Source organism: Oncorhynchus kisutch, linkage group LG25 (assembly GCF_002021735.2).
Source record: "Oncorhynchus kisutch isolate 150728-3 linkage group LG25, Okis_V2, whole genome shotgun sequence".
Classification (NCBI taxonomy): domain Eukaryota; kingdom Metazoa; phylum Chordata; class Actinopteri; order Salmoniformes; family Salmonidae; genus Oncorhynchus; species Oncorhynchus kisutch.
Window position 1 is genome coordinate 11978995 of NC_034198.2, and position 12263 is coordinate 11991257.

A 12263-nucleotide genomic window follows, 5' to 3' on the forward strand; every position below is an offset into this window, starting at 1 on the left:
TGTCCTCCGATACACAACCCAACCAAGCCGCACTGCTTCTTAACACAGCGCGCATCCAACCCGGAAGCCAGCCGCACCAATGTGTCGGAGAAAACACTGTGCACCTGGCAACCTTGGTTAGCACGCACTACGCCCGGCCCGCCACAGGAGTTGCTGGTGCGTGATGAGACAAGGATATCCCTACCAGCCAACCCCTCCCTAACCCAGATTATGCTAGGCCAATTGTGCATCGCCCCACAAACCTCTCGGTCGCGGCCGGTTACGACAGAACCTGGGCGCGAACCCAGAGTCTCTGGTGGCACAGCTGGCACTACAGTACAGCGCCCTTAACCACTGCGCCACCCGGGAGGCTTCATTGTATGATTTTTAAGTAATTAATTTGCATTTTATTGCATGACATGAGTATTTGATCGCCTACCAACCAGTAAGAATTCCAGCTCTCAGAGACCTGTTAGTTTTTCTTTATGAAGCCCTCCTGTTCTCCACTCATTACCTGTATTAACTGCACCTGTTTGAACTCGTTACCTGTATAAAAGACACCTGTCCACACACTCAATCAAACAGACTCCAACCTCTCCACAATGGTAAAGACCAGAGAGCTGTGTAAGGACATCAAGGATAAAATTGTAGACCTGCACAAGGCTGGGATGGGCTACTGGACAATAGGCAAGCAGCTTGGTGAGAAGGCAACAACTGTTGGTGCAATTATTAGAAAATGGAAGAAGTTCAAGATGACTGTCAATCACCCTCGGTCTGGGGCTCAATGCTAGATCTCACCTCGTGGGGCATCAATGATCATGAGGAAGGTGAGGGATCAGCCCAGAACTACACGGCAGGACCTGGTCAATGACCTGAAGAGAGCTGGGACCACAGTCTCAAAGAAAACCATTAGTAACACACTACGCCGTCATGGATTAAAATCCTGCAGCGCACGCAAGGTCCCCCTGCTCAAGCCAGCGCATGTCCAGGCTCATCTGAAGTTTGCCAATGACCATCTGGATGATCCAGAGGAGGAATGGGAAAAGTTCATGTGGTCTGATGAGACAAAAATAGAGCTTTTTGGTCTAAACTCCACTCGCCATGTTTGGAGGAAGAAAAAGGATGAGTACAACCCCAACAACACCATCCCAACCGTGAAGCATGGAGGTGCAAAGGGGACAGGACGACTGCACCGTATTGAGGGGAGGATGGATGGGGCCATGTATCGCGAGATCTTGGCCAATAACCTCCTTCCCTCAGTAAGAGCATTGAAGATGGGTCGGGGCTGGGTCTCCCAGCATGACAACAACCCGAAACACACAGCCAGGGCAACTAAGGAGGGCTCCGTAAGAAGCATCTCAAGGTCCTGGAGTGGCCTAGCCAATCTCCAGACCTGAACCCAATAGAAAATCTTTGGAGGGAGCTGAAAGTCCGTATTGCCCAGCGACAGCCCCGAAACCTGAAGGATCTGGAGAAGGTCTGTATGGAGGAGTGGGCCAAAATCCCTGCTGCAGTGTGTGTAAACCTGGTCAAGAACTACAGGAAACGTATGATCTCTGTAATTGCAAACAAAGGTTTCTGTACCAAATATTAAGTTCTGCTTCTCTGATGTATCAAATACTTATGTCATGCAGTAAAATGCAAATTAACGACTTAAAAATCATACAATGTGATTTTCTGGATTTTTGTTTTAGATTCCGTCTCTCACAGTTGAAGTGTACCTATGATAAAAATGACAGACCTCTACATGCTTTGTAAGTGGGAAAACCTGCAAAATCGGCAGTGTATCAAATACTTGTTCTCCCCACTGTATATGTACATAAATTAATATACAGGTTTTTAAAAACTTTTGTGTATTCAGTAAATATTTTCTGAAACTCTTATTTCTTAAAACTGCGTTGTTTGCTAAGGGCTTGTAAGTAAGCATTTCATGTGACACATAACATTTGGTTTGATTTGAAATCTTTGGACTTTCTTTCCTCAGACAGGTTTTTCATATTTTCCTCTCTTTTTGACAGTCTGCTGGCGGTGGGCTGGAAGACGAAGCATTGACTGTGTTCAGGCTCCTTTATGTCTGCGTCAGCAGGGCATCTTTATCACTCGCTTGATTTCTCTCTTTTCCGGTGGCCTGGCGGGAAGGGATCCACCTGGTTTACACTGTTATTGATGACAGGAACTAGGACCGAAGAGCTTTATCTTTCCTATCAGATCACATAAAGGAACAGCTTCTTGAAGAAGTGCTTTTGAACATGTAACAATTTTAACACTTTCAACCTTTCAAGTTAATGGAAGGTGCTATGTTTGGAACCGAAAGTAGCCAATACAGATGTTTGGTACAAGATAGTAGAAGGTGTTGTTTTCTTTGTGAATGATGTGATTCTCTCCTACAATTGGAATCCCTTTAATCTTTTTTTGTTTGTTTTGAAGTTCATATCAGATGGCAGCAGCCAAGTGCTATTGCTTTCTGCGTGTCTGGTGTATGAGTAAGATGTTTTGAAGCAGAAGACAAGTGGGAAATACAATATATCTTGACAGAGGCAACATTCCACCACTCAAATGATAAAATCATAATTTAATATTTTATGAAGGCAATATATAGCATTATCTTGTACTCGCATAGGGAGGTTTCAACTGATTCCGAGAATATACAGTAGTAATATGCAATGAATGCATAGACAGGAATTATATCTACTCCATTAACATACTATTAGGTATATGAAGTACTGACTGAATACGATGACTGCATATGGTAATAAGCATAAAAGTAATGATGACTAAAGCATTTCAGCCTGGACTATAGACTGCAAACCTGTATCTAAGGGTCACATGAGTACACAGAGCCCAAAGCAGTCAATGTGACTGGGCTGCTAAGTGATAATCACAGTGGTGTGAGTTTGCTGAGCTGGGTGACAAAGGCACTTAGCTTTATGGCACCACTGTTTACATTTGGTTTACCTTCCCCAAAGCTAAATGGCATGTCCTAACATGGCGAGAGATATCACTACATGGATTACTGGATCCCTGTAAAATCACACCTAAAGAATGATATCTGATGAATCACTTAAATGTGACCTGTTCTCTACATGTGTACTACTATATCTGATAAATGGTAGACATTCATTTTGTTGCCATATCCTACAGGGTCAATCAATTGAGACATGTAGTCTACATGGTCAGTCTTATGTATCCACAGAGTTTCTAAACCCAGAGGCTTTCTGGGAATGCTTGCGAAGCAGACCAAACAGACCAGGCCAGGGTTTTGAGTTGGAGAAGTCAATGAGAGAAGTGACATTCTTCCCTAGTTGTTCATTTTCCCCAAATCTAAAGGCACAACCTAGATTTGAGCCAGTGTCTTTAGTAGTTGAACATGTTATTACTCCGACCTCGTGCTAGTGACAAACGGACACTTTTTCATTTTTGTCAAAAACAACTTTATGTCGAAGGAGTGCCTTTGATTTGACGCCCGTACATGTGCAGTTTGGCTTCGGGGCGACCGTTACACTCAATGGCATGTTTCTACCGGTTTAGCCTATCTTCATGGTGTAGCTGTAACAGTATCCTAAACATAACAACTCCACCATCTAGTGGTAATAGCGCCGGTTACAACTTTATTCACCAAGAGGTCTGATATGAGGGTAGTTGATGGTTAACGTGTTGGCTGAAAATCCTATTTTTTATTTGAACAGATCTTGATCTTTGAGGAGTCGGGCCTACCTGATTGGGTGTTCTTGTCCATGCACAACATCTTATATTGTAGCCGTGTACAGGGATGGGGCTCTTAAAGGACATCATCTCTCGATGTGGAGCTGTGGTATGAAGAAAAAAAACATGAAAGGATATTGAAGTAGCTGGACTCATCAACCTTTCATTAACCTCAGACCACTTTTCCCCCAGATTAGTCTGCCAACCTATTAACTTTCAAAGATGCATTCGACTCATATCTCTCGCTCTCTCTCTCTCTCTCTCTCTCTCTCTTACTCGTTCTCTCTCTCAGGTAGTACAGGAGGAGAAAAGGACCGAGCTGCTATCAGTCATGAGGCCATTCTGCTCTTGGCCAACTCCCAGAGTGACATGGATGACTGGGTCAAGGCCATACGACGGGTCATCTGGGCACCCTTTGGAGGAGGTAAGCTAGACTGGCACTCAAAGTGATTTCGCCATGTTTCACCGTTGTTTCGCAGTGTTCAGTCTGGTTTTACCAGGCTAGAAGGAAAACCGCTGCATCCAGACTTATATTACTAGATGCAATTATTTACAAACGGATCTAATGCTCAGTGAAAGCATATTCTTTCCAAGGGTCATATTATTCTCTTTATGTCACTCAAACGTTTTTTGGACATGTGCTGTAGGGGTCAGAAGGTTTGACAGACAGAAAATCGTTGCATGGCGTACAGTATGTTCAGAACAGACTGAACGGGTCCTTTCAGAGTCTTTATTTCCTGACTAGTGTGTCATTACACTCTGTTCAGCTCCGAACATTGCACTGAAAGGCTAGTCTACTGTAGGCTACTGTACTTGACGTGTATGCAGAAGTTTCAAGTTTTAATGTCACGTGCGCAGGTACAGTGAAATGTCTTCCTGGAAAGCTCTAAACCCAACAATGCAGTAATCAATAACAATGTAATACTAAGAATAACAAGGTAGAACAAAAACACGAGAAAGTAAGAAAGCGTACTATATACAGGGTCGGTTTCAGTACCATATTTACAATGTGCAGGGATACCGGAGTGATCGAGGTAGACATGTAAAGGGGTAAGGTGACCAGGCATCAGGATATATGATAAGCAACGTAGCAGCAGCGTGATGATTGAGTGGGTGTATGTAGAGTCAGTAAAAATGCATGTGCATATTATGTGTGTGTGATCAAATGATGGGAGTGAGTGTTTATGTGTGTGTGTGTTGGGTCCTGTGAGTGTGCATAGAGACAGTGCAACATTTTTAATCAAGTAAAATACAAGGGTCTACTCAGATAGTCCGTGTAGCCGTTTAGTTAGCTATTTAGTGAGCTATTTAGCTATTTAGCAGTCTTATGGCTTGGGGATAGAAGCTGTTCAGGATCCTGTTGGTGCCAGACTTGGTCCAGCGGTACCGCTTGTCACGCAGAAGCAGAGAGAACAGTCTTTGCATGGCTGGAGTCTTAAATGATTTTACTGGCCTTCCTTTCATATCGCCTGATATAGAGGTCCTGGATGGCAAGGAGCTCAGCCCTAGTGATATACTGTGCTGTCCCCACCCTCTCTGTAGCGCCATGCGATCAAGGGTGGTGCTATTGCCATACCAAGCGGTGATGCAGCCAGTCAAGATACTCTCAATGGTACAGCTGTAGAACTTTTTGAGGATTTGAGGGGCCATGCCAAATCTTTTTCGAACCTCCTGAGGGGAAGAGGCGTTGTTGCGCCTTCTCCACAACTGTGCGCGTGTGTGTAACATTTTAAGTCCTTAGTGATTTGGACACCGAGGAACTTGAAGCTTCAACCCGATCCACTGCAGCCCCATCGATGTGGATGGGGGCGTGCTCCCCCCTGTTTTCTGTAGTCCACGATCAGCTCCTTGGTCTTACCTACATTGAGGGAGAGGTTGTTGTTCTGGCAACACAGTGCCAGGTCACTGACCTCCTCCCTGTAGGCTGTCTCATCGTCGCCGGTGATCAGGCCTACCGCCATCGTGTCATCAGCAAACTTGATGATGGTGTTGGAGTCGTGGATACACAGGGAGTACAGGAGGGGACTAAGCACACACCCCTGTGTTGAGAGTCAGCGTGACCGAGGTGATGTTCCCTTCAGGAAGTCCAGGATCCAGTTGCAGAAGGAGATGTTCAGTCCCAGGGTCCCTAAGCTTGGTGACGAGCTTGGAGGGGACAATGGTGTTGAACATTGAGCTTCAGTCAATGAATAGTATTCTCACGTAGTTGTTGCTCTTATCTAGTTGTGTGAAGGCAGTGTGGAGTGCAATTCAGATTGGGTCGTCTATGGATCTGTTGGGGCGGTATGAAAATTGGAGTGGGTCTAGGGTGTCTGGGATGATGGAGTTGATGTGTGCCATAACCAGCCTCTCAAAGCACTTCATGAAATATAGGCGAGGGTGTGTGGAGGCAGCAGGATATCCAGATATTACGTCACACAGAGGATGTTCAAAATAGAAGGATCACAGCATGTCTAACTGACATCCATGCTTCCATATCATACATTCTAAAAATGAGGGTTGTTCTAAGATCCTCAATGTTTTTTTTAAAGAACCTTAGGGTTCTTGACATTGAAAATGGCCCGCAAAATAATTCTGGCTGTGGATACGCAGAACATCAACACGCCAGAGGATATACCCATTGGACTTGGGGTTCTGCTGGGAGTTGGATTTTTTTAATTCAGCTTTGCCACTAAAATCTTAATAAACACTGAGAACTAAAATATTGTGTTATTGATGTAATTGTTATGCGTATTGCTATTATTCATAATAATAATAATTACATGGGAGGGGGGGTAGCTCAAAAATGAACCCCAAAGGTTCTTTGAGGATCCATTAAAAGGGGGTTCTTTGAAGAACTTATAGGGGTTCCTCCACAGTTTCAATTTGAAGAACATCTAAAGGAATCTCCAGGAACCTTTTGTTTTTAGAGTGTAGCCGTAACTTTAAACCCATCCAACACTGGAACTGGAAGGGAGGCACGCTATTGTAGTGGAGGCTGCTTAGGGAAGGACAGCTCATAATAATGTCTGGAATGGCTGAGCGAATGGAATGGCATCCAACCCATCTGTTTGATGTATTTATTCCTTTCCACGGATTCCGCTCCAGCCTTTACCACGAGCCCGTCCTCCCCAAGGTGCCACCAACCTCCTGTGTAGTCAGTAGGCTACTTGTGGCTTCATACATTACATTTTGGAAGGAGCATGCAATGACGAAGAGAACTTCTTTAGCCCATATCTAATTAATGTCAAGAGGACCTACATTGGGAGGATATACAAGAAATTGCTGATAACAGCAAGATTATATACGGTAGGTGAGACCTATGGGTATTTTCTGTATTGGCCCATTCCAAGTATCTCAATTCCTCCACAAAGTGGAGCACAGACTAGAGTTTTTGAAATGAACCTCCAACTCCTTCGATTCGCTATGCGTCGATACTCAACTTCTTCGGGATTGGTGTCCTTTCCACAGGACTGTTGAGCTAACGTAGGCTAATGCGATTAGCATGAGGTTGTAAGTAACAAGAACATTTCCCAGGACATAGACATATCTTATATTGAAATTCTTGTTAATCTAACTGCACTGTCCAATTTACAGTAGCTATTACAGTGAGAGAATATAATACTATTGTATATACTATTGAACATGAAAAGTTATTAATAAACAATATTTGAGCCAGTCTTGATACAACATTTTGAACGTTGAAAGGTTGAACGTTGAAAACATTTCCCAAATCTTAACATAAACCATTAGTCAAATTAATCCCAGTGTTACGGTTTTCTTCGGGTGAAAGAGAGTCGGACCAAAATGCAGCGTGGTTAATTCGATACATGTTTAATAGACGAAAACCGAAACAGCCTAAACTGGTGCAAACTAACACAGAGACAGGAACAATCACCCACGAAACACTCAAAGAATATGGCTGCCTAAATATGGTTCCCAATCAGAGACAACGAGAATCACCTGCCTCTGATTGAGAACCGCCTCAGGCAACCATAGACTTTGCTAGAACACCCCACTAAGCCACAATCCCAAAACCTACGAAAAACCCCTATACATAAACACAACACAAAATAAACCCATGTCACACCCTGGCCTGACCAAATAAACATAGAAAACACAAAATACTAAGACCAGGGCGTGACACCCAGAATTGGTTTATAAACTCAATAAATTAAGTAATGACTTTAAGAAGGATTACCTGCTGAAATTCAAAGATGCAACACTAGACTAAACTTCACTTGCGTCATCTTTGTGGTTTTGAGAGATAAACATGGTAATGCTTTCACTTATTGCACATAAAGGAACAACGTTCCCACATGATATAGTGCTTGCTTTGTTATCCAACTGATCTCCTTTCTGTCATCTTGTGAACCCCATTCATTGCTGCTCGCAGCTATATTTTGATTTGCATTTTGTGTTTACTTGTTCATCCAAGTACTGAATGTTGAGATGCTGCATTTTGGTATTCCTGAACATAACTTTCCATTGGTTTGGCATTTTATTATGGTAATGAATGACAACCATTATTTAATACTGAAATAGAGTATGTAATACGTTTTTCTTGCCTGCAGGGATATTTGGCCAGAGTTTAGAGGACACAGTCCAGTATGAAAAGAAATTTGGCCATCGCCTGGCACCTCTTTTGGTGGAGCAGTGTGTGGACTTCATAAGGGAACGAGGTCTGGATGAGGAGGGTCTCTTTCGGATGTCAGGGCAGACTAACCTGGTAAAGGATCTACAGGAAGCCTTTGACTGTGGGGATAAGCCTCTATTTGACAGGTAGATGAAAGGTCATCTACATTTCCTGTTATTGAATACAAAATAAATGCTGATTTGTTCAGCTGAAAGTAGAAGTGGTGGTAGAGGTAGTGGTGTTCAATTATTGACGATAGCTGTGATAGTGTATACACAGTACGCCTACATACTGTATATCCTACGCTAAATCCTTCCACTACAATACTGTAGGCCACTAGGCCTTTAGCATTTGGATATTGTGATTCATAGTTAGTAAGGCAACTTTAGATAACTATTTCGTGCCCCGTTGCAGTAACACTGACGTCCACACAGTGGCGTCCCTGCTGAAGCTCTACCTCCGTGAACTGCCTGAGCCTGTCGTCCCTTTCTCCAAGTATGAGGACTTCCTCGCCTGTGCTCAGCTGCTGGCCAAAGACGCGGAGGTGGTAAGAAACACTTTTCTACACTAGTTCTTGTCATGTTAGTACTCACACTATGACTGAAGCCAAAGAGCCAAACTGCTCTGTCATTGGATAAAAAACAGTGTTCAAGTACATTATGTCTGTGTGAAGAAACAAGAGCTGTTGAGATACTGTATGTCATTCTCAGGTTCTCGTCTTATCTTTTTAGGGTGTACAAGAGCTGGGAAAGCAAGTGAGCAATCTTCCTCCAGCCAACTACAATCTCCTGAAGTACATATGCAAGTATGTCGACAAACATCCAACTCCCGTCCTTAGAAGATCACAGTTATCTTATTTTATCACAGTCACATTTTCATATCTTTCTAATTCTGTTCCGCTGTGCCGTGCCTTTCTTTAAAGGTTTCTTGATGAGGTCCAGTCTCACGCAATCAAAAACAAGATGAGTGTACAGAACCTGGCCACTGTATTTGGACCAAACATCCTCCGGCCTAAAATGGAGGACCCAGTGGTAATTATGGAAGGTATGAACTCTCATTCGTTTTATATCCTACTGATGTTAACAGGCACTGTATTAATCATCTGAGACTTTCCTGATATTTTTTCATTCAAATGGTTGGGAAGTAGGATGCAGAGTAGATACGGTACATCAGTTTATGGAAAGTAGAGTACCAAAACACTTTACTATTGCATGCTATCTATTCATGACTCATCTACTCTATGTCCGGTTCACAAAACATATACTAATCCAAAGTAGAACAGTATTGTACAGTATGGTTCCTTATACCTTTTTATTGTTTCCTGTAAAGGGACCTCCCTAGTCCAGAGCCTCATGACCGTACTGATCAGTGAGCATAAACGTCTGTATTCAGGGAGGGGGGAGCTGGAGGTCCCTGTTCCCCAGTCAGAGGTGACCCTCCAAGGCCAACAGCTCCAGCAGCACAGCATCGGTGGCTGGATTTCTGAGGAGGACCTCCAGAGCTGTCCCACCAACCCCAACGAGGACTTCGCCTGCAGCAGCGCCTCTTCTCTGGATGCTAAACTCTGCGCCGCCACCACCCCTCCACTCAGACTCGCTCCTTCAGGGAAGGGGGAGACGGTGGTCAGCCCCAGCAAGCAGACCAAGAATGTTCCCTCCTGGAAGTACTCCTTCAAGGGCTCCTCCACGCCGCGGCCCCCTCCTCAGGCCAAGCCGGCTGTTTGCGCGGCTGACGTGGGCGCGTCCTATAGTGGAAACTGGCTGATGAACGGGCTGTCCTCTCTGAGGAGCCACAGGCGCACCGCCTCGGGGGAGCGTGTCAGGGACTCCACCAGCTCTTCCCAGAGACTGTCCACCTATGACAACGTCACCTCTTCCTCCAGCATGGGCAGTGTCCCTAGCGTAGCCAGCACGCCTTGGTCCACCTCCTCCTGTGAAATCGTCGCACCTGACTCAGGCAGCGAGCCCTCAGGGCCTAACTGTGGTAATGGGAAGGGTCCAGGGGAGTGCCAGTGGCAGGAGCTAGCCTTACCCCAGCACCAGGGCCAGATGGGAGGCCGGGAGGAGGAGAGAGTTGGAGATAGGGTCTCAGAGCAAGAACATGACAGTAGTGAAGCCATGGAGCTGTGTGTTAGCAGTGCAGGCTGCAGTGACAATGGGAACACCATAGCCAATATATTGGTGCCGTCCATCTTGACGCCGGAAGACCTTGACGGAGGCTCCAAAGTACTTACCAGCCTGGTGGAGGGTCTGAAGGACGAGCTGAGGAAACAGAAGGTGGCCTATGAGACCATCATCAAAAAGTAAGTCTGCAGGCTGCAAATCAGTCAACAATCTTACTCGGGTTACTTGCAGGTATTGAGGAGAGCCGGCTCTACAGTTGTGTAAATCAACCTACGTATGTACCCCCTGCAGGCTGGAGGAGTCGAGTGCTGCTCTGTGCTCTCAGATGGAGCGCCTGGAGCAGGAGATGGAGCAGGAGAGGAAGAAGCAGCGCATGCTGGAGATCAAGCTCCGCAACTCAGACAGAGGCCGTCACGATGCAGAGAACAGGAACCGGCTCCTGGAGAGGGAAATGGAGGACTTCTTCTCCACTCTGGGAGACCTGACTCTGGGAGCAAGGACCAGCAACATTTAATAGCCCTGGTCATAGACTTCTATAGTCTCTTCCCGCAGCCGAGTGCCATGAGTCTGGCAAAGGAGACTAAGAGATACATAGACTCAATGAATAATACTGCATGTTGTCCAACGCAGGCAGCTGCATCTCTATCTTTCCTCAGGCCTCTAAGTGTGCCTATGACTACCATGAGTATCTATCTGGTGACAAAGCCTCGGTCCTTGGTTTTACTCTGGTCAACTCTGTCCGTATACCTTTAATGTAAAACAAAGGGGTCAACTACTATCATTATGACTGTACAATAATCACGGCTTTGTTAATCATATGCTGCCTACTACAGTACACAATGTGCAAATACAACAATACCAAATACTCTGCTTATAAGGTCCAGTGTTGAAGCCGCCATGACGGTTTGGGGCACATGAAGCTGACCACTGCCCTCAAAGAAACAATTCAAAGGTATATCGGCCCGTGCCTTCAGGGACTTTTAGAATTGAAAAAAGAAAACGGTGTGTGCTTGTCCAAATGGTTCATGTATTGCTTAACCTTAATTTATCACTACTATCCCCAGAGTTACTTGCAGTAAGGTGCCAATAGTTCATTGAATGAAAATGTTGAAACAGAATGTACTGTATGCTTCAGTGAATGTAATGTGTTGTTGATCAAGCCAGCCCTGTAAATTGAGTGTGACTTAATTATCAAAACATTGATATAGATTTGAACGCATAACAATTAGATACGTTCCCCCAGATAATTCTTATGCGAGCGTTGCATGTGGTGAAACTGTTGCTAGAATCCCCATTTTCAGCAAATGATTACTGCTACTGTTTAGACATGTCTGGAGGCCTGAACACGAAACATGATCTGGTTCCTGAAGTCCCCTATAATCGTGTTTTAATATTGTGACAATGTGTATTAGTTTCAAGGCAATGTGACTGTATTTTTTGTGTTCTTTTTGCATTTCATACAAGAATCACATGACTAATGTTATCTGATGACCCCTTTCAATATGCTGTTCCTATGCTTACATTTACAAGGTGGTGTTCTGAAAGACTTGGACTGATTTAGACAAGAGTCTATTGTTTATATTCTCCTCAAACGTAAACTTAGGTTAAATATTTATAGTCTTTGATTAAGATTTGAAGGTGCTTATTTATTATGAATCTACACACTTGTAATGAATGGCATTATGGCAATATGAGCAAATAAAGATGACCGGTGTCATTTTGTGAGTGATGCTGTATGGGTCAGCATGCTTGTGTTCAGTTCATCTTACACTTAGCACTTGGTGTGTACTCATTGTACCACCAAATTATACAAAATCTCAAGATCATGTACAAAAACAACCTGC

General features: G+C 44.3%; 1 protein-coding gene across 1 annotated transcript in view; it reads left to right on the forward strand.

Annotated features, from left to right (window-relative positions):
• The window catches only part of LOC109870022 (rho GTPase-activating protein 22-like), a 33451-nt gene extending 21315 nt beyond the window's left edge, over positions 1-12136 (forward strand). Inside the window, exons 4-10 of the mRNA XM_020460335.2 lie at positions 3974-4105; positions 8235-8442; positions 8711-8843; positions 9028-9101; positions 9219-9340; positions 9626-10598; positions 10711-12136. Coding sequence (XP_020315924.1) covers positions 3974-4105; positions 8235-8442; positions 8711-8843; positions 9028-9101; positions 9219-9340; positions 9626-10598; positions 10711-10933 — 1865 coding nt within the window. The 3' untranslated portion in view covers positions 10934-12136. The remainder of the gene's footprint in view (positions 1-3973; positions 4106-8234; positions 8443-8710; positions 8844-9027; positions 9102-9218; positions 9341-9625; positions 10599-10710) is intronic.
• Positions 12137-12263: the final 127 nt, after the last annotated feature.